The following is a 24,912-nucleotide window of genomic DNA, read 5'->3' on the forward strand; positions in this document are numbered from 1 at the left end:
GAATAAAAGTTGGAGCATCTTCAATGGGGCAAAAAACAGACAGGGCCCAGCTATTCCCAATGCTTGGATTTATTATCTTGCTGCCCATATCTAACAGTTTAAAGGATGGGATCAGGAAAATGACCATGTGAAAACTGGACAATCTGTCAGTCAAACAGATAACTCCTTGGCATATACCCATTTACTTTGCAGGGGCGGGGGGAAGCTGGTTCAACAACATCCCATTTACCAACGTTGTCTACGATATATAAAGTGTGGGACAGAGGGAGGACTTTGCCGAATGGAAATGGTTCCAGAGTAGGCACACCACTCTGGCACAATCCCCTGCTGCAAGAGTTCAACAAGCTGGAGGGTTGCTACGATTGGGAAGAGAGCGGTATTCATACTTTTGCGCAAATCCATCCCAGGATATTTTGAAGAATTTTGAGCAGCTGCAAAGTGAGTTTAACATATCTCATCATCAGTTCTATAGATTTCTGCAACTCGGGCATGCCTACACAGCTCAGCTTAAGACTAAAGGCCTGGCCATACGGCATACCCTATGGTTGAACGGGTGTCAGGAGGAAAGGTCTTACTATTAACCTCTACAAGCTTCAGCTAACTGCATAACTAAATAAGTTACCGCTTACTATTAAAGATCACTGGGAAGCCGATGTGGGAGTGATCCCCGAGCATCAGTGGGAAGCCGATGTGGGAGTGATCCCCGAGCATCAGTGGGAAGCCGATGTGGGAGTGATCCCCGAGCATCAGTGGGAAGCCGATGTGGGGGTGATCCCCGAGCATCAGTGGGAAGCCGATGTGGGAGTGATCCCCGAGCATCAGTGGGAAGCCGATGTGGGAGTGATCCCCGAGCATCAGTGGGAAGCCGATGTGGGAGTGATCCCCGAGCATCAGTGGGAAGCCGATGTGGGAGTGATCCCCGAGCATCAGTGGGAAGCCGATGTGGGAGTGATCCCCGAGCATCAGTGGGAATGTCACAATTCTAGGGGGGACTTTGGATGTGGCTCGAGACATGCTCTCAGAGCTAAATGTGGCTCTCAAGGTAAGAAAAGTTGGGGATCACTGAACTAGCTGTTGTTTCTGAAATCCACACATACATTTAGGTGGTTAGACCCTGACCCTATGATTTACTAATGAGTCTATGCAAAGGTCATTTTGAAGGCAAGAGGAGCAGGGTCAGCTGTGACATCACATTGTGATTGGTGGACCCTGTGTTATCAGCTATATATAGCGGTGTTACCTGTCACTGTAATCCTGAGTCTGATAATATGGAGTCTTAATAAACTTCAAAAACATAGCTCTACTATGTTTGCTTTTTATATATTTTTTATTTTTTTGCATGACCTCAATACATGGATATGAGAAGAAACACTGGCGGACACAGAAAAAAAAGGGCCATGGTGCAAGAACAATATATGGGCCCTTTGTAGCCCAGTATCTCATCATAATTCACAACTCCACCTGTTTTGGAAGTAGAAATGGACCCCCTTTGAAGAGTTGCAGAAAAGCCCCACAGCCGCATGTTTCTGGATATACTGTACACCTTTTTAAATCTGCGAGTTGAAATCACAAGTAAACATTTTGCATCCATAACTAAAAGCAAAGTGCGTTATTTGTCATTCAAGACACTAGATGTCTCTTTTCTATACTAATAGATCACATGCAGATTCAATTTCAAATTCACCTGAATATATTTTTAAAATTACCCAGAAGTTAAATTTCCAAACTTCTCAAATCTTTCCAGAAAGGCTTCCATGGGACGAATGATTATGATCTATTACCACTGTGCTTGGGCTGGGCCCAATTCTGTAAACCTCCCTTATTCACAATAAAGATAATACAGTGGCAACACAACAAAAAGTAAAGCTCATTTAGCTGAATGTGACAAATGTGAAAAATTCTATATACTGTGTTCACTCGATTAGTGCCAAAAGATTTTAAGGTCCCGACTTTGTATGCCACAGTGGGAATGGGTGAAGGGGTTAAGGGAGCAGGGGTTGGCATGTCGGGATCCAAACATATTCTGAAAGAGAAAAGGCAAAAGGCCCGTGCCCAATCAGTGAAGATGTGTGGGTATAATATGGGCAGTAGCATAGCCTTTGATACACTGAAGAACAGCGATGCGCACAGAACATTCCGCTCCGGCACTTCTGTGGGGCTACAGCTCCTCTTTCTTTCCTCACCCCTTTAGGTGTGTGTCAGCTTTAGTCAGGAAGGCAAAATACAGGAGGATCCTGGAAACAATCGCGCAGCACATACTCAACATAGCGAGCCTGGAGGAGAATGTGCTTAAACCACAGATGGAATCATTTACTTGCAGGCTTTAGGGAATTGTAGTTCCCAGCTAGAATTGGAGGTCGCGTGGTAAGAGCACAGTGGTGCTGTGTGAAGGAAACGGCAGAAGAAATAAAAATAAGCAGAAGGGACATCCAAAGCAAGGTGATCTGTGCATGGGGTGGCTTCTTTACAGTTAAGAGTGCTGTTGGGAAAATCAATTTTTATTAGGAAAATATGCCTGAAGTTTCACATTATAGCAAATCTCTCAGTAGGATCAACCCTAAGCCGTCTAATATGGGCAAGAAGGTCACAGAAAGTTGAATAAAATGACACCTTGATATCTGCAATTCGATGTCTTTTTCCAGAGAAAGCTCATTTACATATTATGGAAAAAAAAGTGGATGTTAAGATCTATGGGCCGGACATAGATCTCCCTGACAATCTACCTCCAGAACTTATTGTATATTAAACGGGGCATTACCAGTATACATGTAGACAGGAGAGCAGACTGTCAGTCATTCCATGTCTCACACCGGTAACTTCCCCATTCATTTAAAATAATCTCTGGAGCCAGATTCTCACGCAGCTCAGTGTCTGGACCATAGATCTTAACAGCTCATTTACATATTAAGAAAAGTGTGAATCACTCTGGAATAAGATATCAGATCGCAGATATCAAGATATAATTTTATTCAGCTTCCCATGACCTTCATGCCCATATAGACGGCTCAAAAGTTTTGATCCTACTGACAGATTCACTTTAAAGCATGAACCCATTTTAACATGTCTTATGCCAGGTTACTGACGCATGCGAGTAGATAGCATTGGTTGGGTTTATGAAATAGGATTATCATAATAAGGCCAAGTTCACATGTTGAGTATTTGGTCAGTATTTTACATCAGTATTTGTAAGCAAAAACCAGGAGTGGAACAATCAAAAGAAAAGTATAATAGAAACACGTCACCACTTCGGTATTTATCACCCACTCCTGGTTTTGGCTTACAGATACGGATGTAAAATACTGACCAAATGCTCAACGTGTGAATGTGGCCTGAAATAAACAATTGACTTTCAGCTGCAAAATTTCTACACAGCTTGTAGTTCTTTTTGCTTTAAAAGGAACAGTCATTTTGCTACAACGTGCATATCTATAACACAAAAGGAGCAGAACAATCTGAAAAGAGCCGCTAGCCCTTCATTTAAGCCATCAGTGGGGTTCCCAGCTCACAGACCACCGCAGGTCTGAATACACATACAAGCTAACTTTCATGAATGCATAAAAAAGACCAATGATAAAAACAGTGCAGGCAATTAAATAGCTAAATATTAAAAAGAAAGGCTTGCATTTTATGTGCAGACCGCCAATGCTGTGTAGGATTGCCTGCAGGCATTAAATCATTCTGCAGGGCAGCTTTAAAAGACATTTGATTGATACAGATACCCTCATCACCGAGAGCCCACCCAAGGCTCTGAAAATAAAAGCTCATCTTCATGTGCAAAAGGAAATGCAGCATCCAAGTGCTGGAAAAATCATTAAACTTCTATTTCTGCAAGTAGACATCACTGCTGCAGAGCGGAGCAGCTGACCCCTCCAGTGGAGAGGCTTTAAACAAGATTCTTATTGAATACATCTATAGAAAAACAACAAGCAGGAAAAACACATCTGTTCACATTACAAGTGGCAATATCCCATCTCTTGCCAATTTGAGTTCTGTAGCAGCAATTCATCTAGAGAGATCAATTATCTGTTCCTAATTTTCCGCAGAACAAGTAGGGCAGTGATTTGGTGACCAGACTGTACGCATTAAATCCTGCGTTTATTGCAATCATTACAGCAATGGTCTGTAACCTATGGCTCTCCAGAAGCTACACAAGAAACAGTTGTGTACTCCAGTAGAGTAGCAAATTTGACAAAGTAGTATATAGCTAGTAAACCCACTATGCTAATCGGCAAGATCAGATGGACAAACATATGGCAAAACATATGCTCCAAAGCACGAGGCGAGAACTAATGACAACTTCGTGGAAATAACTTATTACAAGTATGAGACCATATGTCCCAGCGTCTGAATCGTGGTGGGGGGAAAAAAAAAAGAAGAAGAAGAAGAGGAGGACCACTTGCCATAAAGTATAAAATTAGTGAAAACCAGTTCCTTAGATGATCGAAAAGTTGGCTTTACAAACTAGTATTAAAAGGGGTCGTCAACTCCTGATTTTTTTTTGTTTGCCCAGGATGCCTAAAAAAAAAAAAAAAAAAAAATACAATATACCGGTGTTCCCCTTACCGATCACCCACTGCTCCCTCTAGTGCTTCCCGCCAGTCTCCAGACTTCCTTTTCTTGCTTGATATATTCTATTCTGAACAACCCCCCTTGAGAATATACTAGATGCACTTTAGTGTTCATGTCCCTTTTCTATTTTAACATTTATATGTATTGAACAAGTCACTAGCTGCAATGACCCAACTGCTCAGCTGTGCAAATCATTGTTTCTATTCATTACTATTGGAGCCGATACATCAATGACACATCTTCTACTGCTACTGAACCACAGCAGTCAATAGACCATGGCAACACACCACTACTGTGGTCAGTAAATGCTGACCCGGTCATGTGCCAGATTTTTAATCCCTCTATATTTAAAATTGTTTTGGATTTTGTAAAGCAATGGGGGAGATTTACTAAGCTAAAAACGCACCAGAATTCTGGTTTTGCACCTTGCCCAACAAGGGAACATGGCTTACAATAACAGATGGTGGCTTTGCATTAAGAGGCTTGGCGTGAATTTTTGGCACAAAATAAGGCAATTAATAGGTTTTATCAACTTCAATTAGACAGCCTAAAGATGCCCCAAATTTACTCCATAGCATGATAGATAAATTTGACCCATTTTAAGACAAGTCTAGTCTAAAGGCTTGAGGGGTACACATGACAGCCTAATGTTTAAGAGGACCCAACAGATGATTGTAAAGGATCTGGCCGATTTTGGACTGCCGATCTTTTTATTCTTAACAAAGAAGCTGCCGCCAGAGATATTTAGCAGCGGTTTTCTCATAGACAACACATAAGTACTTGGTTGAGCAAGCTCGCCTGTGTATGTAACAGTTAGGTGAGATAGCTGCTGCCTAAATGATTGGTCGAGCAGCCATTTAATGTGTATGGGGGGCTTAAGTTTGCACAGTTTTGATAAAAATACCCAATACTCGCAACGGATTTTCTCTTCTTTAATCTGGCACTACAATAAATTTCTAATAGAACTACTTAATCATTTAGATTACTAATTAACCATGGAAAGAAAAATAATTAACTGCTAAACTACTACTAAAAATTTCAAAAGGCTTCAGTAATGTCTCTTGAGCAGGCAGGATAAATCATTTATCTTTTTCTCTTCACAGAAACAAGGCATTAATTATTTTGGTCAACAACAGCTAGTAAATTATTACTGCACAATGATGCAGATTGTATAATCAGAAATTAACTCCACACATATATTCTTCAGCATATTTACTATTCCCTTTTATCAGAGTCCTTAGAGATAACATATATAAGATATTATCTTAATGAACCGTGACAGTGAATCACAAAAATTAATAAAAACAATATACGGTACAGAAGGAGAGTAAATATGACACCAAGGTTGTAACCAAGTGCTACTTTAAAACTGCAATATTTGAAACTTTTTAGTCTTTACTCTTTAGTGTTGAGCGAGTATGTTCTGTTAACCCTTTCGCCGAGTATACTCGGGCGAGCTTCGAGTATTTACAGCTGCTCGGTGATAAGGTTAAATCGCTCCCGTGTGCATGATTTGCAACTGTTTGACAGCTTTATTACATGTGAGGAATGTGTAAGAAATAGACATTCCTCACATGTATTAAACCTGTCAAACAGTCGCAAACCATGCACACGGGAGCGATTTAACCTCATCACCGAGCACCTGCAAATACTCGGAGCTCAGCCCGAGCATACTCGCTCAACCCTAGTCTTTGCATATCATCCAACAGACCAGATCAGGCCAAAAAAATCTGCATGGAAGAATAGAAATTATTATTCAGCCCTAACAGTGTGCCGAGCTGGCAGGAACGTGCCCAGCAGTCTTACATCAGTCATTGCAGCAAGTGGTGAGTCTTCCAGGTATTGGTCTGAAGAAGACACATACTGTGTGTACATACAAGCAGCCTTTTGCAGTTTCTCATTTATTTTGTTACATCTACATTCAGCAGGGTTGAAAACTTTTGCAAGACACTATCTGCAGATACTTTTTAACCCCTTCTTGTTTCCACCTATTCTCAATTTTATGATCAGCAAAAAGTGTCCTAAGGTAGCAGGTTGTACAGTGCTGTGCATATAGGCATAAGAAAATCAATAGGTTTGGTTCTAGGATAGTAATAGTCTTCAGACCAAACAACCATAGCAATAGTCAAAATTAATAGATTCTTTATTTATAGATCAATACTTACATAACATAACAAGACCATAGCAAAAAAAGAGCCTCACTCTGTGAGGGACAACAGCAAGTAATTGATTTATAATGATAAATACCTCCTCAGACAAATCTCTGAATGGAGCATGCTTAGAAATCTGGAGAAACTACCTAGTTGTAAGCACATAAAAAGCAGGCACTGAAACTAGCAGCGATCAATGAAGAATTAAGAGTAGTTATTATTATGCAGTCCAAAAACAGCATGTCCCCAATATAGGAATACATAGTACTTAGGCATGTGCCAGTCAGGAAAAACAGCAGATAATAATATACATATGCATAGAGACAATACCTTAGGAAAGGCTGCTAGGAGGCTAGTGCATGTAGAGCCAGATGTCCCTGCACCCCAGAGCACTTTTCGTGTGCAACTCCCTCAGGGGGCATGTCTTAGCAAAGGGATGTCAGCTCCTTATATATGTAAAGGTGGCCAATGGGATGTTTTGAACAGGTCATGTGTGCACTGTTCTGCTCAAGGCATTACCGACGCATGAAGCCCCAGCTCCACTTCCTGTGTGTAACCACTTACGGTTTCCGTCCTGTGGAGCTCAAGTGTGCCGGGTCTCCAAGGCAACCCTGTGAGACGCTGCACGCACACAGTCCTAGCAGCCGGAATCCCAGAAATTTTAGGGTACGTCCCTACAATCAGGAATCAGCAGCGCTTTGGACACAGAGTATTTTCACTGCGTCCAAAACGCTGCGTTCTAATGCTGCACTTGTTTTGTCAGAACATGCGGATCCATCGCATGTAATGACATGCAAATCGGTCAAAATCTGCAGCAGAGACCCGAGTCTCCGCAACAGAAATTGACATGCTGCGGCTTGTAAACCCATGCCGCGGGTGAGTTTACCAGCATCAAAAACAAGCACAGCGGGCATGGGATTTCCTTTAAATCCCATCCACTGTGTTTGCACTGTAGAACGCAGAGTTTTGGATGCAGCGCAGGTGAGCTGCGTCCAAAACGCTGCTATTCCTGATCGTGGGCATGTACCCTTAGAAGCGGGCGGAAGGCACAAGCACACTGCCTATGCAGCAGGCTAAGGGCAGAAAAAAAGTTACTGTAGATATAGTATCTTTACACTTCTATACTTCACTAATGCCACAGCTTCTGCTTAGCTCTATAAAGTCACTCCTACAGTCATTCCTCCAGGTGTTCAAACCAGCCATTTCACCTCTGTGCACCCACGCAACCTTTTCATGCTAATTTACATGATGGCGGCACATTCATGTGACTGTCTGGAGGACAGAGGTGCATTGGAAAGTGGAAGTGAATAGTGAATTTTTGCACTGCTGCAGCCCTAATATCTTTTAAAGGTAGCAGGCACTTGTAGATGTTTTGTATAGGTATTGGATATAATTATTTGACTTCGCTAAATAATAATGTGCTACCTCCCCCTGATGGAGCGTGGTGAAACACACGTGGGGCGCAGGAACAGATGCCAATAAGACATAACACTGCATGTAAATTATTGATTCATTTTTATAACGTGCCTTTGAGTACACAATTATTTATTTGGGTTTCCATTCAGTAGATGAGGTCATTTATTTGGACTTTCCAATATTTACTGTTGTGCATAGAATTACCTGTTACATTTGCACTTTATGCATATAGAGGCTACCTATTTTTGTACATAGGGTTATACTTTCACTTTATTAAAGGGACTGTCTGAGACTTTAACATTGAAGGCCTTTCCTGACGTCGCTGTTCCCAGTGTCAGCGGTGTCCAGAACTGGTCAGTTACAGAGTTGCATAGGTCCGTCAAAGGTATAGTGGCTGCGGATGGGCACTGCACATCCTCCTCCTGTTCAAATCAATAGGGGGTGGATATGCAGTACCCAGCCACGGCCACTATTCCGTCGATGGAGCTGTGTTGTGCATCTCCGTAACAGCGCAGTTACATGCTTGAAACAAAATTGTTTACCCACAATTTTAGAACAGGTGCCAACAATTTTGTCCGGCCCATTTTTGGGGTTGTATGTGAAATTATGTCCAATTTGCCTTTTTTTTCCCTCTTTTTTTGTGTTGTTCCGATACACACAAAGGAAATACACACATGTATAACAAAACATGTGTAATTGCAATAATTTTTTGGGAGAAATACTTCATTATTTTGGAAAAATTTCAAGAGTGCCAACACTTTTGGCCATGACTGTACATACCGTAAATGTGTTTTAAGTGCTGCAATTGGCTCCACATACGTAAAGATCATTTTTACCCTTCATTTTCCTTTCCATGATGTTAAATATAAACCCAGAATTCAGTAAATGTTACAGTTGTAGGCAATGATACTGATAATGGTTGCTATGGGAACGGTAACTTTGATACAAACCTAATACAAAGAACATTGTGTTACATCTGGAAAACACATTCCCTTACTACCATGATGAATGGTAGCTCACTAATTAACAGGATCTAGCAAGCACTGTAAAGAGGATGGAATTGATGCCTTTCAAAGCAGAAGCCACAAGTTCAATACCATTCAGGTTTCCATCGTCACTGAGCATATACGTCATGTTACAAGGGTTTCTTTGTGGCACATATATTTTACTTCCACTGTCAAAAAACAAAATAGTACATTAAGACAAGGGCTACACAGACTTTGGCTGCGACAACTGTTGAGCGACCAAGTTTCTCTGGGTGCTGCGGCTACGTCCCAAAGCATCCCCATTCACTTCCATAGCAGCAGCACTGAAAGGAACTCCGGTCACTGAAAGCTGCTGCAACCAAAGTCGTCATCATGTAACCGGACGATTCACAGCCATTTTATTTAAAGGAAATCTGTAACTTGAGTCTTGCCACCTAATCTGAGAGCAGTATGATGTAGGGGCAGAGACCTTTATACCAGTGATGTGTCACTTACTGGGCCACATGGTTTAGAGATTACAAAATCACCGTTTTATCAGCAAGAGATTATCCCTAGAGGACTAGTTGCCCCTTTGCCTTGTAGTCGTCCATATTAATGAGCCCTGCATAACCCCGCCCTCACCACTAATTAGCATCTTTCTGCCTACGCACAGCGTACGCAGAAAGCTGCCAGTCAGTGGAGTGGGCGGGGTTATACAGAGCTAAGCATTCAGAGAACTGCTTAGATCTGCTGCAGATAACACATTGATGTTATAAAAACTGCAGCAAGTAGCCAAGTGCTACATTGCAGTAATCAGGTTCCCCGCCCCTACATCATGCTGCTCTCAGATGGGCAATACAGTCCCTTTAAAAGAATGTTCAGCTGTCCCTGTACACCGGTGTATACTTACTGGATTGGTATGCACCAAATAGACAGTATCTCTAATAATAAGAGCCCATATAATAAACTAGCCAAAATAACATGTTTGTTATTTTTAGGTTTATATTTATAGGGTACTGGCTCAGGTTACAGGGCGCAGATAACTAGCCTGCTTATTGCACCTTTACAAGGCTGGAAAATGAGGACATGAATTCCATTACCTAGAATACAGCACATTTTTAGCCTTCCTGTCACAGACGCATTGGATTCACCATGACTGTTTGCTCTGTACAATAAAAATGCAAACTTCCTTTTTCGCACTATATCTGCACATTGCTTAATTATCAAGGCCCTTAATAAACCCTTATCTAAAAAAAAATTCCTGCAGGATAATTAAACTATTTTACCAAAATGTACAAGGCTATTTGGATGTTGTGAGTAATGTCTGATCACATTACATAAGGTGATTGATACTTCAGCAATCCCTATCAGCTTTTATTACCGCCACAGAAGTCCCAAAGCATAAATGCTGCAGCAAAACCAGGAGTAGTAAATCCCGCTTCTGGGAGAACTGTTATGATGGTGCAATTAATCTGCGGATTTCAACCTTTGCAATGCAAAGGGTTTAGTCCACAGTAACTTCTGCTGCATAACCTTTTAAAATCGGCAGCGCCAGTCAATTTATGCTGCAGATACCTCCACAGAGTGTGCATAAGATTTCTAAAAAATTCACAATGCCAGTGCTTTTTGTCCCCCTAAGAACATGCTCTTTAAAAAAAAAAAAAAAAAGAGAAAAGGCTCGCTTTTGGAGTAACTGATAAACTCTGTAAATTAGCATTACACATGAAGAATCAACAGAATGAACATTATTCAAAATATGAACAAGTATAATTTAACTGCATATAAAATATACCAAAATTATTACACGAATAATACTCATTACATCGGCAGAAAATGTGAAGTAGTTACTTAAGTTTGAACTATGAAATCCTAAAAGTTACCCACAACTATTATTGGTACGAAAGAAATTCAAGTCACTACATAGTACATACCGTACGATTTTTGCCCAAACTTCCTATGACCCAAGAGCAAATGGAGTCAATAAAACAGAGACCAAAAAGAAAACTCAAATGGAAGAAGAAATGGGATCAAACAAAAGGTATCCGGATTATAGTAGCCATGTCTTGCGGTGCTCAGCTTGATACATACTTGTAAACCAATGGATTTAGAAGAAAACGAGGAAAGCGGCACTCACCACCGACAGTTTCAGTAAAAGGCACTTTATTTTGGTAGCAGGATTGTAGTCAGACACAGTAAAATGAGAAACAGCTGTTTCGTGTGAGTACACGCTTCTTCCAGCTCACACGTGTATACCAGAAGAAGCGTGTAATCACTCGAAACAGCTATTGATCATTTCCCTGATGTCTGCAATCCTGTGACTGAAATAAAGTGCCTTTTACAAAAACTGCCAGTGGTGAGTGCCGCTTTCCTCGCTTTCTTCTAAATCCATTCCCAATAAAACGAAACCCACCCGCTTTAATATCTGCTCTGAAGGATGTTATTAGCTGCAAATAGTTAAGGATTATTTCTCAAAGTAAAACTCCCTAAAGTTGTATAATTTGGTTCAGTATATGAAGAACATCTTATAAAGTTAGGCATATAAAAGATATCAGCCTGTGTCAGGAATGCACCCATAGAGAAGCGAGCCCCTGTGGGAAAACAACATATGGGCCCTTTCTAGTACAATACCTCATAATGCACAGTTTCACCTGCTGTGGAGACTGAAATGGGCCCCTGCGTGGCTGCACAGGTGGCACCAATGGTATATCCGCCCGTGTGATAAGTTAGACATCGACCATTGGTTGCTAACTCTACTTTAAAGAAGCACTCCCATCAAAGTTTTTATCCTCTTAACATATTGTAATCATCATATTATATAGCCGTGTACTTACAAAATTGATCATTTTGCCTTTATACACAGTTAATTATTCTTTTTTTCTGCTCTATATAGAAACAGGAAGTCTCTTGTCCCTGCATTTATCATTCCCCTCTTCAACTCCTGACCCAGCTGCTCCACCCCCCTACGCACCATAGACTTTTGCAGTGACTCATGAGTCATGTAGGGAAACTTGATCTCCTGTTTCTACATAGAGCTTAGAAGGATTCAGCCACTTTGTTTTTCATCATGTGCTATAATAGACTTAGCGGAAAAGAGAAGAATTAGCTGGGTAGAAGGGCAAAATGAGCAATTGTAAGTGCACAGTGTTGGTGCTTCTTTAAACAAGCTGATTTGCATCAGGTTTTTTTCCAATAGTGGGAGAGAATGGAATAAGTGACTAATCAGGCACCTCTGGCATGGTGAATATTAATAGGAACGAAGGATGAATTTGCAAATGCGGGACCAGGCTGAAACTTTAATTCAACTGATGGAAGAGATCGAGTGACAATCTTACAAACATCAGTCCAAAAGTGTACAAAATATATTAATGCTCTAACTTCTCCGAACAGCTCATCAGATGCTGCAGCTCATTCCATTGCTAGGCTGACCATTGTCGCTTGGGCAATAGTTATGCAAACAATTAACTTGAAATCTCTGTACAAATGAATGCATTAGCAGCTGGATTAAACACTGTATTTATACACAGGTTTTCGTCATAAACAAGACTCCATGCAAAATGACATTAATGCATTCGACAAGGTCATCAGGTTTTCATCAGGCCATTTCATGCTAATCAAACGTGCAATCTGAGGAAGGTGTAATAATGTCATCTTTCAATTAATCCGCACTTCTCGGATCTTGCCAGTTAATTTATACTAGTGTTGGATGATATTAAGAAATAAGACGCTCACCAGTTGTCCTGTTCTCAAGTTTTTCATCAGATGGGCCTGGAAGAACACACATTATATTAAAAACATAAGAGAAACACAAATATCCAAAGAAAACAAACTGTCTTATTACATGCAGCACCTGAAGGGTAAGACATCATCAGAAAGACATCATATCACGACTGACGATACAGCGTAAAATCTTAATTATGCCAGACAATTTCTGATGGCAAGGGCAGTATACCTATATATTTATGTTGACTTTTTAACCTGTGTTCTTCTTTAGTTGATTAACACAGACCAGTATTTGTATAACCCTGAATGTTGAATTCTATTCGTTTGGAAACAATTATGTTTACTATGCGAATGACAAATTGTACTAAAAGTCAGCTAGATGTTTATTTACAAGAGCACTTGTGATACCAACTATGTAAATTGATTAGCTCAAACAATGAGACCTGGTGACCCATGCACCTTTACCTCTTACCTGTGACTGATGACCTTACAGAGATGTAAATATAAACAGGGATGTCTGTAGTGCTGCAAGCAGAATCATGGAGCATAAATACTTTACAAGGAGAATGAGAGATATCTTTCGGGAAAGTAGATGGATAGCATGGCATCCAAATAGACACAGATTTGGATTTTACAGGATTCTAGCCTAAGGGTACCGGCCCTGACTGGAAAGAATCGGATCTGCTCCATTAACCATCAGAGAGACATGGATACATTTTGGGGAGACCAGAGTGGGACGAGGAAGTCACCTGGCCCCATGGATATGTGGTTTGGGGCTGCCAGGAGGGACCAATCGGTCGCCTAGAACCCATGGAGACATTCGGAAAAGCCAGATTGTGACTAGCCAGTCATCTGGCCCCATGGAAAATCACGGAGCGGTCAGGTTGGGACCCTCGGGTCTCCTGGCCTTCTAACTCGATGGACTGCTAGCTTCGTAGGCTTGCTTCTACCTTCCCTCTGTGGGGGCCCGCCAGAAGCGAGGGGGGCAAGTGGTTGAGGTAGTCGGCCCTGAAAGTCTCCAAAGTCGCAGCTGTTCTATCCCAGTCGGGCGGAGCGGAAGGGTGAGACTGTGTAATGTAGTGTACCATCTTGGGTATTTGCTGGGACTGTTCTATGTGTTTATTGTCCACTTTGTGGTTCAATAAAGTATTGCCACGCTGTCTTAACAGCACCCTGTGTTGTCCGAGTAGTGTTAGGCCCACGGAAGACCCCGAGTCTTCACAACGACCTTTAATAATAAAAAAAATAAAAATTATATATAATATATATCTGGTCACTGAGGCTTTTTTAGACTCATACTTCCTGTCCTTTCAGGAAGAGTTTACAGCACAGCTCCTTATCAGTAGAGGCAGAATTACAATATGAGAAGTAACCTCTCTATACAGAGTTGATAACACAGGCTCCACTAATCACAATAGGCAATGTCACCTCTGACCCTGCTCCTTCCTTCACAATGACCTTTGCACCGGCTCATTACATACTTCAATATAAAATATTTGAGTCGGGTGTCTGATCATGGTGGCTTTGTACATATGTTGTTTCCTGAAACACCAAAAAGTTAGAATCTAAAAAAGCCCCAAATGGCCAGTGTAAAAATTGCAGGATTACTATTTTTAATACAGATTCGGATATGTAAAAAAAACAAGCACCTCATTGCCAAACATTAAAAAAAATACATTTAAACTCAAAAACTTGATTCAAACTATGGGCCATTTTTGATGATAGCTTCCCTTTAAAGGGTTATTAACAAACACATGACTTTATTGATAAAAAAAAGATACCTTGCTGATTGCCGAGGGTCTTGACTGCAGGGACCCCAAGCAATCCCCAAAACAAGGTTCTACAGTCCTGTCTTGAATGGAAATGACATACCTGAGCTCCGCTCCATTCATCATCTATGATGCAGAGAGCGGAGACCTGTACTCCGCCATTTCTGGTTCCATTGTGAAAGAACTGAGTGCAGGCTAAGCATGCACACTTCCGCACCATTCAAGACAGGGCTGCAGAACCCTGATCACAGCATTGCTAGTGGTCTCTGCAGCTAGAAACCCAGCAAACTGCAAAGTTATTTCCCCTCCTACATCCAAAACAAAACACAAGATAATAAAGCTAAACCACATCACACAATTTTAAAAAACAAATACAATTTCCGTAACATATTCTAGTGCCTAGTACGCAAATTTTTTTTGGAGTCCAATTTTGCAAAAAGAAAAGAAAACTTGTGGAGGTGCATAGCCACTTAGGAGACTTTAGGATATCTTTCCTATAACTGAAAAATGGAAGAAAAATATAACTTTATATACCTACCGTATATACTTTGTTCTATAATTTACTACAGAAAATCTATTTATGTGGACTACTGATGTAACAGCCAGTTGTCATCCACAACACTGACTGACGGACAGGAAATTACAAATATAAATTCACTCACATAATGAACACTAAACTAGGCATCGTGCATTCAATGAATGCAAATTATCACACTTCCAGATGAAAATAAACTAGCTTTAGTGCTACCTCCTAGCACTAAGCTACCTTATATGTAACGAAGCAACCATTTGAAAAGGGTCACCAGCTAAGAATTTAGGCCAAACCAGAGTCTCCCTCATCAGCACAGAGGAGTATACTGGCACAGAAGCCTTTGATTAGGATCTTGGGGAGTGTTTCTCATTGTGAGGGTTTGCAAATTAGCCCTTCTCTAAAAGAAATAAAGCTATCCTATAAGTCAATGTCCAGGGCATGAACCGCGAAATAGATGTCTGCAGATGGACATCTCTTTTTGAGAAGATTCTAATTTGGTGTATAACCTTAGTCATTTTAAAGCAGGGATGTCAAACTCAAATAAACAGAGGGCCAAAATGAAAAACTTGGAAAAAGTCGCAGGCCAACCTGTATAGAGTGAATAATGGGCCCCACATAGTCCTCCATATAGTGAATAATGGGCCCCACATAGTCCTCCATATAGTGAATAATGGGCCCCACATAGTCCTCCATATAGTGAATAATGGGCCCCACATAGTCCTCCATATAGTGAATAATGGGCCCCACATAGTCCTCCATATAGTGAATAATGGGCCCCACATAGTCCTCCATATAGTGAATAAGGGGCCCCACATAGTCCTCCATATAGTGAATAAGGGGCCCCACATAGTCCTCCATATAGTGAATAAGGGGCCCCACATAGTCCTCCATATAGTGAATAATGGGCCCCACATAGTCCTCCATATAGCGAATAATGGGCCCCACATAGTCCTCCATATAGTGAATAATGGGCCCCACATAGTCCTCCATATAGTGAATAATGGGCCCCACATAGTCCTCCATATAGTGAATAATGGGCCCCACATAGTCCTCCATATAGTGAATAATGGGCCCCACATAGTCCTCCATATAGTGAATAATGGGCCCCACATAGTCCTCCATATAGTGAATAATGGGCCCCACATAGTCCTCCATATAGTGAATAATGGGCCCCACATAGTCCTCCATATAGTGAATAATGGGCCCCACATAGTCCCTCCATACAGAATAATGGGCCCCACATAGTCCCTCCATACAGAATAATGGGCCTCACATAGTCCTCCATACAGAATAATGGGCCCCACATAGTTCCTCCATACAGAATAATGGGCCCCACATTGGGGTGGTGGTTCTGGTGTCGCGGGGCAAATATAATCACTCTGCAGGCCAGAGTTTGACATGTTTATTTTAAAGGCCTGTTAAAATGTTGAACATTGACCATAAGGGTAGCTACCACTAGGTGGCACTAGAGATAGCTCTCTTCCAGAAGAAATCAAACTAATTTGCTTATCTTTTTTTTACCAAGGAGCAGTCAGGCCAGTAAGACGCCCAGACATACTTTACTGAATAATGCTACCGTGATGCAATGTTTTATAACCATCTAGAATTTTCTACAAATTCGGCACATCTATGATGAAGAAAGTGGCTCTGATTTTTGTCCTAACAACCCCAACCAAAAACGACTCCGCATGAGTAAAAGGAAATGAGCAGTCTAGCAATCGGTGCTCGGCTTCCAGCTCTCCCTATTCTTCCAGTCGCTCCACCCTATGCCATGAATTGTTAAACATTTCCTTTTCAAGATGTGATCAAAAGACAGAGAAAGAAGCTGGGGTTTTTATAACAGTAATTTCTCATAAAATAGTAGTAATCTAAAACCTTCAGGTAAAAAGCACCTTAATGCCAGTGTTTGCCGACATGTGTGAAATGTGAACATTTAACAGCTATACACATTGGAACAAGCAAATTTTAAGATTAAGATTATTGCCAAATAACCAAACAAATATTTAACTAAAATGAATCTTCGTTTCTGGTAACTATCACACCATCCATGTATGATCCACACAATAAATGAACCTGTTTAGGAGGCCACACATAAGCAAGAAGCACAGATTTGCATAGTCTATAAGCAAAATAACCCTATGGGGACACTTTAAAGAGGCCACACGTTTCTCAAGAGTAATAATCTTAGACCAATTTCGCACATCCATGCATTATGATGCTAAGGTCACGTTCACACATTCAGTATTTGATCAGTATATGCAAGCTAAAACCAGGAGTGGGTGATAAATACAGAAGTGGTGATGTGTTTCTATTATACTTTTCCTCTGATTGTTCCTCACATGGTTTTGGCTGATTTGGCTTACCCAATACAGGTCATGGTATACAGACCAGTTCTTGGTCTCCTGGCCCAAACTCAACAGCCTCATATATGCCTATGAGGCGGCTATGTTCGAGTCAAGAGACCAACAGCCGGTCCATAAATCACGGTCCGTGATCGAACCACGATACTTGGATGTACGGAGCCAGCTTTAGGCATATCCTGCTCCCAAATCTAAAAAAGTTTCTACGGACTGCAAAGAAAACTACAGATGTAGGGAAATATTGACAATTCATAAAACATACACGTGTATTGTTCACACACTGCGATTTTTGGGGATTTTTTTTTTATGCAAATTAAAAGCTGCTTTTTAGAGTACCTGCAAAAGCTAGGAGATTTCAGAAGTGTCACGCACACGCTTTTTTTCCCCCTGACAATTGATATACAGTTTTCAAAAAAGCAGCAGTATTCCAATTCTTTCAGGGTTTTTACTGCTTTTTTGGTGAAGGACATCAACTTCATTAAACATGTACTCTACAGTCATGGCCAAAAGTTTTGAGAATGACACCAAAATTATATTTTCACATGATCTGCTGGCCTCTGGTTTTTATTAGTGTTTGTCTGATGTTTATATCACATACAGAAATATAATTGCAATCATATTATGAGTACCAATAGGTTATATTGACAGTTAGAATGAGTTAATGCAGCAAGTCAATATTTGCAGTGTTGCCCCTTCTTCTTCAAGACCTCTGTAATTCTCCCTGGCATGCTCTCAATCAACTTTTGGACCAAATCCTGACTGATAGCAGTCCATTCTTGCATAATCAATGCTTGCATTTTGCCAGAATTTGTTGGTTTTTGTTTGTCCACCCGTCTCTTGATGATTGACCACAAGTTCTCAATGGGATTAAGATCTGGGGAGTTTCCAGGCCATGGACCCAAAATCTCTATGTTTTGTTACATGAGCCATTTAGTTATCACCTTTGCTTTATGGCAAGGTGCTCCATCATGCTGGAAAAGGCATTTTTGGGCGCCAAACTGCTCTTGGACGGTTGGGAGAAGTTGCTCTTGGAGGACATTCTGGTACCATTCTTTATTCATGGCTGTGTTTTTAGGCAAGACTGTGAGTGAACCGATTCCCTTGGCTGAGAAGCAACCCCACACATGAATGGTTTCAGGATGCTTTACAGTTGGCATGAGACAAGACTGGTGGTAGCGCTCACCTCTTCTTCTCCGAATAAGCTGTTTTCCAGATGTCCCAAGCAATCGAAAAGGGGATTCATCAGAGAAAATGACTTTGCCCTAGTCCTCAGCAGTCCACTCCCTGTACCTTTTGCAGAATATCAGTCGGTCCCTGATGTTTTTTCTGGAGAGAAGTGGCTTCTTTGCTGCCCTCCTTGAAACCAGCCCTTGCTCAAAGAGTCTCCGCCTCACAGTGCGTGCAGAAGCACTCACACCAGCCTGCTGCCATTCCTGAGCAAGCTCGGCACTGCTGGTAGTCCGATCCCGCAGCTGAAACAGTTTTAAGATACGGTCCTGACGCTTGCTGGTCTTTCTTGGGCGCCCTGGAGCCTTTTTGACAACAATGGAAGCTCTCTCCTTGAAGTTCTTGATGATGCGATAGATTGTTGACTGAGGTGCAATCTTTGTAGCTGCGATACTCTTCCCTGTTAGGCCATTTTTGTGCAGTGCAATGATGGCTGCACGTGTTTCTTTAGAGATAACCATGGTTAACTGAAGAGAGACAATGATACCAAGAACCAGCCTCCTTTTAAAGTGTCCAGTGATGTCATTCTTACTTAATCATGACTGATTGATCGCCAGCCCTGTCCTCATCAACACCCACACCTGTGTTAATGGATCAATCACTAAAACGATGTTAGCTTCTCCTTTTAAGGCAGGACTGCAATGATGTTGAAATGTGTTTTGGGGGTTAAAGTTCATTTTCTGGGCAAATATTGACTTTGCAAGTACAGTAATTGCTGTTAAGCTGATCACTCTTTGACATTCAGGAGTATATACAAATTGCCATTACAAAAAATGAAGCAGTAAACTTTGGAAAAATTACTATTTGTCTCATTCTCAATACTTTTGGCCATGACTGTAGACAAAATGACACAATCTGCACCAAAAATAAATAAATAAAAAAGCAGCAAACTTGCACAAAAGAGAAGAAAAAAAATCTGCCAAGAGAGCAGGTTTTGGCTGCAGAAAACAAAATGCAACAAAAAAGCAACTTGTGAACATAGCCTTGCAGTATGTAAAATATCTGATCTAATATCTAATCCAGAGGCACCAGAGGATAACCCTTAAAGAGGTAGATCTTTATTCAAGAATGTAAAATAAATAAATTAAAAAAATCACAGTAATAGGAAGACAAGGCAGCGTTTCAGCCATATCTGGCCTTTCTCCAAAGCTGTATTTTTCAAAAACAAACGTTCATAGTCCCTGGTGAACCTTTCTACAGCAGTGTGGTCTTCTCTGAAACGCCAGTCTCCTTTTTCTACTAATCAATATGCAATAGAGGGTTTACTGTCATTTACCGACAGGACTGCAGCAGCTGTAATTTCAATGGGCCATTATTGGAGTTGTGACCTTTTCAGGGGAGCACCTCCATTATTCCCTTCTCATCTATATCTTTCAATGTCACCCTATGTGCGCTCATCCCCCCCCCCTATTCATCTCTACAAACCTCCTGTAACAGGCTCCCCCCCATACCCACTGGCTGTGTGCCCACGATGCGTTTAAGTGTTTCCGCAGCGGCAATTCCGCTGCAGAAACACTTAAAAAACGCTTGGTAGAAGGCCTGCCATGGTCCCCAATGATAATCCGCATGTGCTGTGCACATGCTGCGGAAATTTTCCGCTGTGTATTATCAATGCGGAAAAATCCGCAGCACTACCAATTATTTTGCGGAAGCGCTGCGTTTTCGCCGCCATTGACTAAAATTGGAATGAATGGAATCCGCATCACTGCATCTGTACATGCGGTTCAATGTGCGGATGGTACCCGGGTTTGGAGAAGAGGAGACTCTCCTCCAGACCCGGGTACCATAGTACCTGTAAAAAAAAAAAGAAGAAAAATAAAAAATAAACATTATACTTACCTTCTGATGGCCCTCGGTGTCTTTGTCCTGGCTTGCCGGCAGATCGCAGTAGACTCAAGGACCTGCCATGACGTAATTTAGTCATGTGACGGGTCACGCGACTGCTGACGTCGGCAGGTCCTTTAGTGTGCCGCGAGCTGCCGGCAAGCCGAGACGCATCGGATAAAGACACCAGGGGCCATCAGAAGGCAAGTATAATATTTTTTACCATTCTTTTCGGTCACAGTATATAAATCCATGCCGTTTGCATGGATTTATATTGTGTGACCAAGTGGTCAAGCACTTTCCAAGTGATGCTAAAATCGCTTGGAAAGCGCTTGACAACCCGCATGCGGAAATGCATGTGAAGAACGATTCACATCTGCTTGTCCCTGGCAAGAAAAAAGCATGTACAATCCGCATGTACAATCCGCATGTACAATCCGCATACGTTTTTTCTGCCAGGGAGATGCAGAAACGCTCAGGAAAAAATCCGGAGCATTTCTGCATTGTGGGCACATAGCCTCTGATGTGCTTTCACGCAAGCAAGATTATTAACAAGAACAAGACAATGGAAGGGTTTTTTTTTGCACTATCCAGATAGTTACCGGAGTCCTGTAGTCTCTGCAATGTTTTAGAAACTCTACTGACTGACAGAGAAAGCAACTTTATCTTTTGTTTACTTCTATCATTCAGTTCTAGGTTTATTCTTCCTTGAAAGCAGAATAAATAAATGACTTGTGCAAAAAGTCGAAAAGAAATTGCTCTTAAACGCTAGTGGAATTACAAATAAGATCAAAATGTAAATAGTCTGTTCTTTATTTGAGCAAAGGTTGCGCTTATGTCATAATAGTATATGGATTAACAGCTAATGATTCAGCATTAGTATTCACAATTTGAGCAAGGCTTCAATGTGTTTAATTTAGCTTAAATATAGAAGTAAAAAAAATATATAAAAACCATACAATGGAATTTGTTACATCACTAACAGAATTTAATTAAAGTGCATCTTTCTACAGCCTTTTTTAGTAAATACTTATATTCTCCATGAACTAACGGTGTTGGATCATCTCTTTGTACAACTCTTTGATGTCCCGTTCCTCTCTTACTATTAGAATATGTAATGGTTGGGGGGGGGGGGTGTCTCCATACATTCCAACACTGGCGAATCAGTGCCGACTGTCAGATTGTATAGGGACAAACCCCTTCAAAAAGAAATCAGAACATTCCCTGAGGTCCTGGGTTTAAATCTCACCAAGAACAACATCTGCAAGGAGTCTGTATGTTTTCCCCATGATTTAGTGAGTTTCCTCCAGATTCTCCGGTTTGCTCCCAAACTACAAAAAGACATACATCTTTGTAGCACATACCGTTCTGTCCCTCCTCTGTGGCAGAGATCAAGGTTTATGGACTGAACAGTTGGCCTTTCTTACCTTTCTAACAGAATTATTGCTGCACCTTTTACAACTGAACTTCACATCAACTCATTTGAGTGCTGTGGTATTCTACAACCCCTGGCAAAAATTATGGAATCACCGAGCTCGGAGGATGTTCATTCAGTTGTTTAATGTTGTTGAAAAAAAGCAGATCACAGACATGGCACAAAACTAAAGTCATTTCAAATAGCAACTTTATGGCTTTAAGAAACACTAAAAGATATCAAGATTAAAAATATGGCACTCAGTAAGGGTAATTTTTTTCAGACCAAGCAGAGGGAAAAAATTATGGAATCACTCAATTCTGAGGAAAAAATTATGGAATCATGAAAAACAAACGCACAAAAAGAACACTCCAATACATCACTAGTATTTTGTTGCACCACCTCTGGCTTTAATAACAGCTTGCAGTCTCTGAGGCATGGACTTAATGAGTGACAAACAGTACTCTTCATCAATCTGGCTCAAACTTTCTCCGATTGCTGTTGCCAGATCAGTTTTTAAGGTTGGAGCCTTGTCATGGACCATTTTCTTCAACTTCCACCAAAGATTTTCAATTGGATTGAGATCCGGACTATTTGCAGGCCATGACATTGACCTTATGTGTCTTCTTTCAAGGAATGTTTTCACAGATTTTGCTCTATGGCAGGATGCATTATCATCTTGAAAATGATGTCATCATCCCCAAACATCCTTTCAATTGATGGGATAAGAAAACTGTCCAAAATATCAATGTAAACTTGGGCATTTATTGAAGATGTAATGACAGCCATCTCCCAGTGCCTTTACCTGACATGCAGCCCCATATCATCAATGACTGTGGAAATTTGCATGTTCTCTTCATGCAGTCATCTTTATAAATCTCATTGGAACGGCACCAAACAAAAGTTCCAGGATCATCACCTTGCCCAATGCAGATTCGCGATTCATCACTGAATATGACTTTCATCCAGTCATCCACAGTCCACGATTGCTTTTCCTTAGCCCATTGTAACCTTGTTTTTTTCTGTTTAGGTGTTAATGATGGCTTATGTTTAGCTTTTCTGTATGTAAATCACATTTCCTTTAGGCGGTTTCTTACAGTTCGGTCACAGACATTGACTCCAGTTTCCTACCATTCATTCCTCATTTGTTTTGTTGTGCATTTCCTGTTTTGGAGACATATTGCTTTAAGTTTCTGGTCTTGACGCTTTGATATCTTCCTTGGTCTACAAGTATGTTTGCCTTTACCAACCTTCCCATGTTGTTTGTATTTGGTCCAGATTTTAGACACAGCTGACTGTGAACAACCAACATCTTTTGCAACATTGCGTGATGATTTACCTTCTTTTAAGAGTTTGATAATCCTCTCCTTTGTTTCAATTGACATCTCTCGTGTCGGAGCCATCATTCATGTCAGTCCACTTGGTGCAACAGCTCTCCAAGGTGTGATCACTCTTTTATAGATGCAGACTAACGAGCAGATCTAATTTGATGCAGGTGTTTGTTTTGGAAATGAAAATTTACAGGGTGATTCCATAATTTTTTCCCTCTGCTTGGTCTGAAAAAAAAATGACCCTTACTGAGTACTACATTTTTAATCTTGATTTCTTTTAGGGTTTCTTAAAGCCATAAAGTTGCCATTTGAAATGACTTTAGTTTTGTGCCATGTCTGTGATCTGCTTTTTTTCAACAACATTAAACAACTGAATGAACATCCTCCGAGCCCGGTGATTCCATAATTTTTGGCAGGGGTTGCATGATTTAGTCAGTCATTTTCATTGATAACATTTTTGGAGTACATACGATGTTTAGATTTTTTTGTTTCAATATTTTGGTGGATGTACGACAAATGAAAAACTGCAATTCTGGCTCTTTGTTCTTTTTTCTCTAATACTAGGACAATCCCTTCATGAACTAAATGTTTGGCTCAAATAAAATAAAGAATATACTCACCTCCCGTGCTGGCGCCATTCCAGCAGTGTCAGCACTCGCAGTCCCGGGACTCTCATGTGATGGAATGGCATGTGGTGCGCGGTACCCAATCAGCACTAGTGTCATTGTCCCCCGCCTTCATAAGAAATTGAACATGAAGGGGAAGTCAGATCAGCTGCAGCCCGGACTTCCTCTTCATGTTCAAAAAGGCCAAAGGTGAGGACAGAGACGCCAGCACTGATTGGGCGCCGGGCACCAGGTGTCATTCCACCACATGACAGCCCCGGGACCACGAATGCTGACACCACTGAAACGGCGCCAGCACAGGAGGTGAGTATTGGTTGTCCTAGTAGTGGACAACCCCTCTAATGGCAATTCTCATAATTAAAATTATCTAAAAAGCATGGTTGCACAGCTAATGGCAGAAAAATGCTCTACAAACTTCCCACTCTGTAGATCATACTAGGCGCCCTCTACATAATTCCCCACTCATCCATCTACTTTCTTGTTCAAGCACAGGAGAAGCAGTTAAAATAGTACTGAAAAGTTAATAAAGACTTCCAGGTGACATTTGAACAGCATGAGCAGCTGATGCACAGCAGGTCTATTTCCACACATTCCAATACATGTGAAATAATCTGAAATTTTTGCATTACCATTAGACCCTACATTAGGCAACGTTATCAAAGCTTAACTATCTGAACATAGCAATGAGATTCATCGTGTCAATACTAACTAGCTTTATAAGTAAAGACCAATGGGAGCAGGATGTGAGCAAGAAACAATATCTAACTATTGCAAAGCTCAGGTAACCGTAGTTCATTATTTGCTAGATTATTATGAGGCGCTAAACTAAGCTGTAGCATTAACCCCTTCCTGACTGGGCTGATTTTTGTACTTTAGCATTTCTCCTCTTGTTTTCTCCCCCTTTGACATAGCGGTATGGGGGTTTGTTTATCTGCGGGGTGAGTTGTTGTGAAATCATTCACTTTACCGCATAAATGTACTGGTAAAACAGGGGTCACAATATGCAATA

General features: G+C 41.0%; 1 protein-coding gene across 1 annotated transcript in view; it reads right to left on the reverse strand.

Moving 5' to 3' along the window:
- Nucleotides 1-24,912, reverse strand: part of GTF2F2 (general transcription factor IIF subunit 2) — a 201,510-nt gene that overhangs the window by 148,664 nt on the left and 27,934 nt on the right. Inside the window, exon 5 of the mRNA XM_073663879.1 lies at nucleotides 12,830-12,865. Coding sequence (XP_073519980.1) covers nucleotides 12,830-12,865 — 36 coding nt within the window. The remainder of the gene's footprint in view (nucleotides 1-12,829; nucleotides 12,866-24,912) is intronic.

The sequence above is a fragment of the Phyllobates terribilis genome, unplaced genomic scaffold (assembly GCF_046119375.1).
Source record: "Phyllobates terribilis strain yellow unplaced genomic scaffold, ASM4611937v1 Scaffold_2__4_contigs__length_985480577, whole genome shotgun sequence".
NCBI classification, from domain to species: domain Eukaryota; kingdom Metazoa; phylum Chordata; class Amphibia; order Anura; family Dendrobatidae; genus Phyllobates; species Phyllobates terribilis.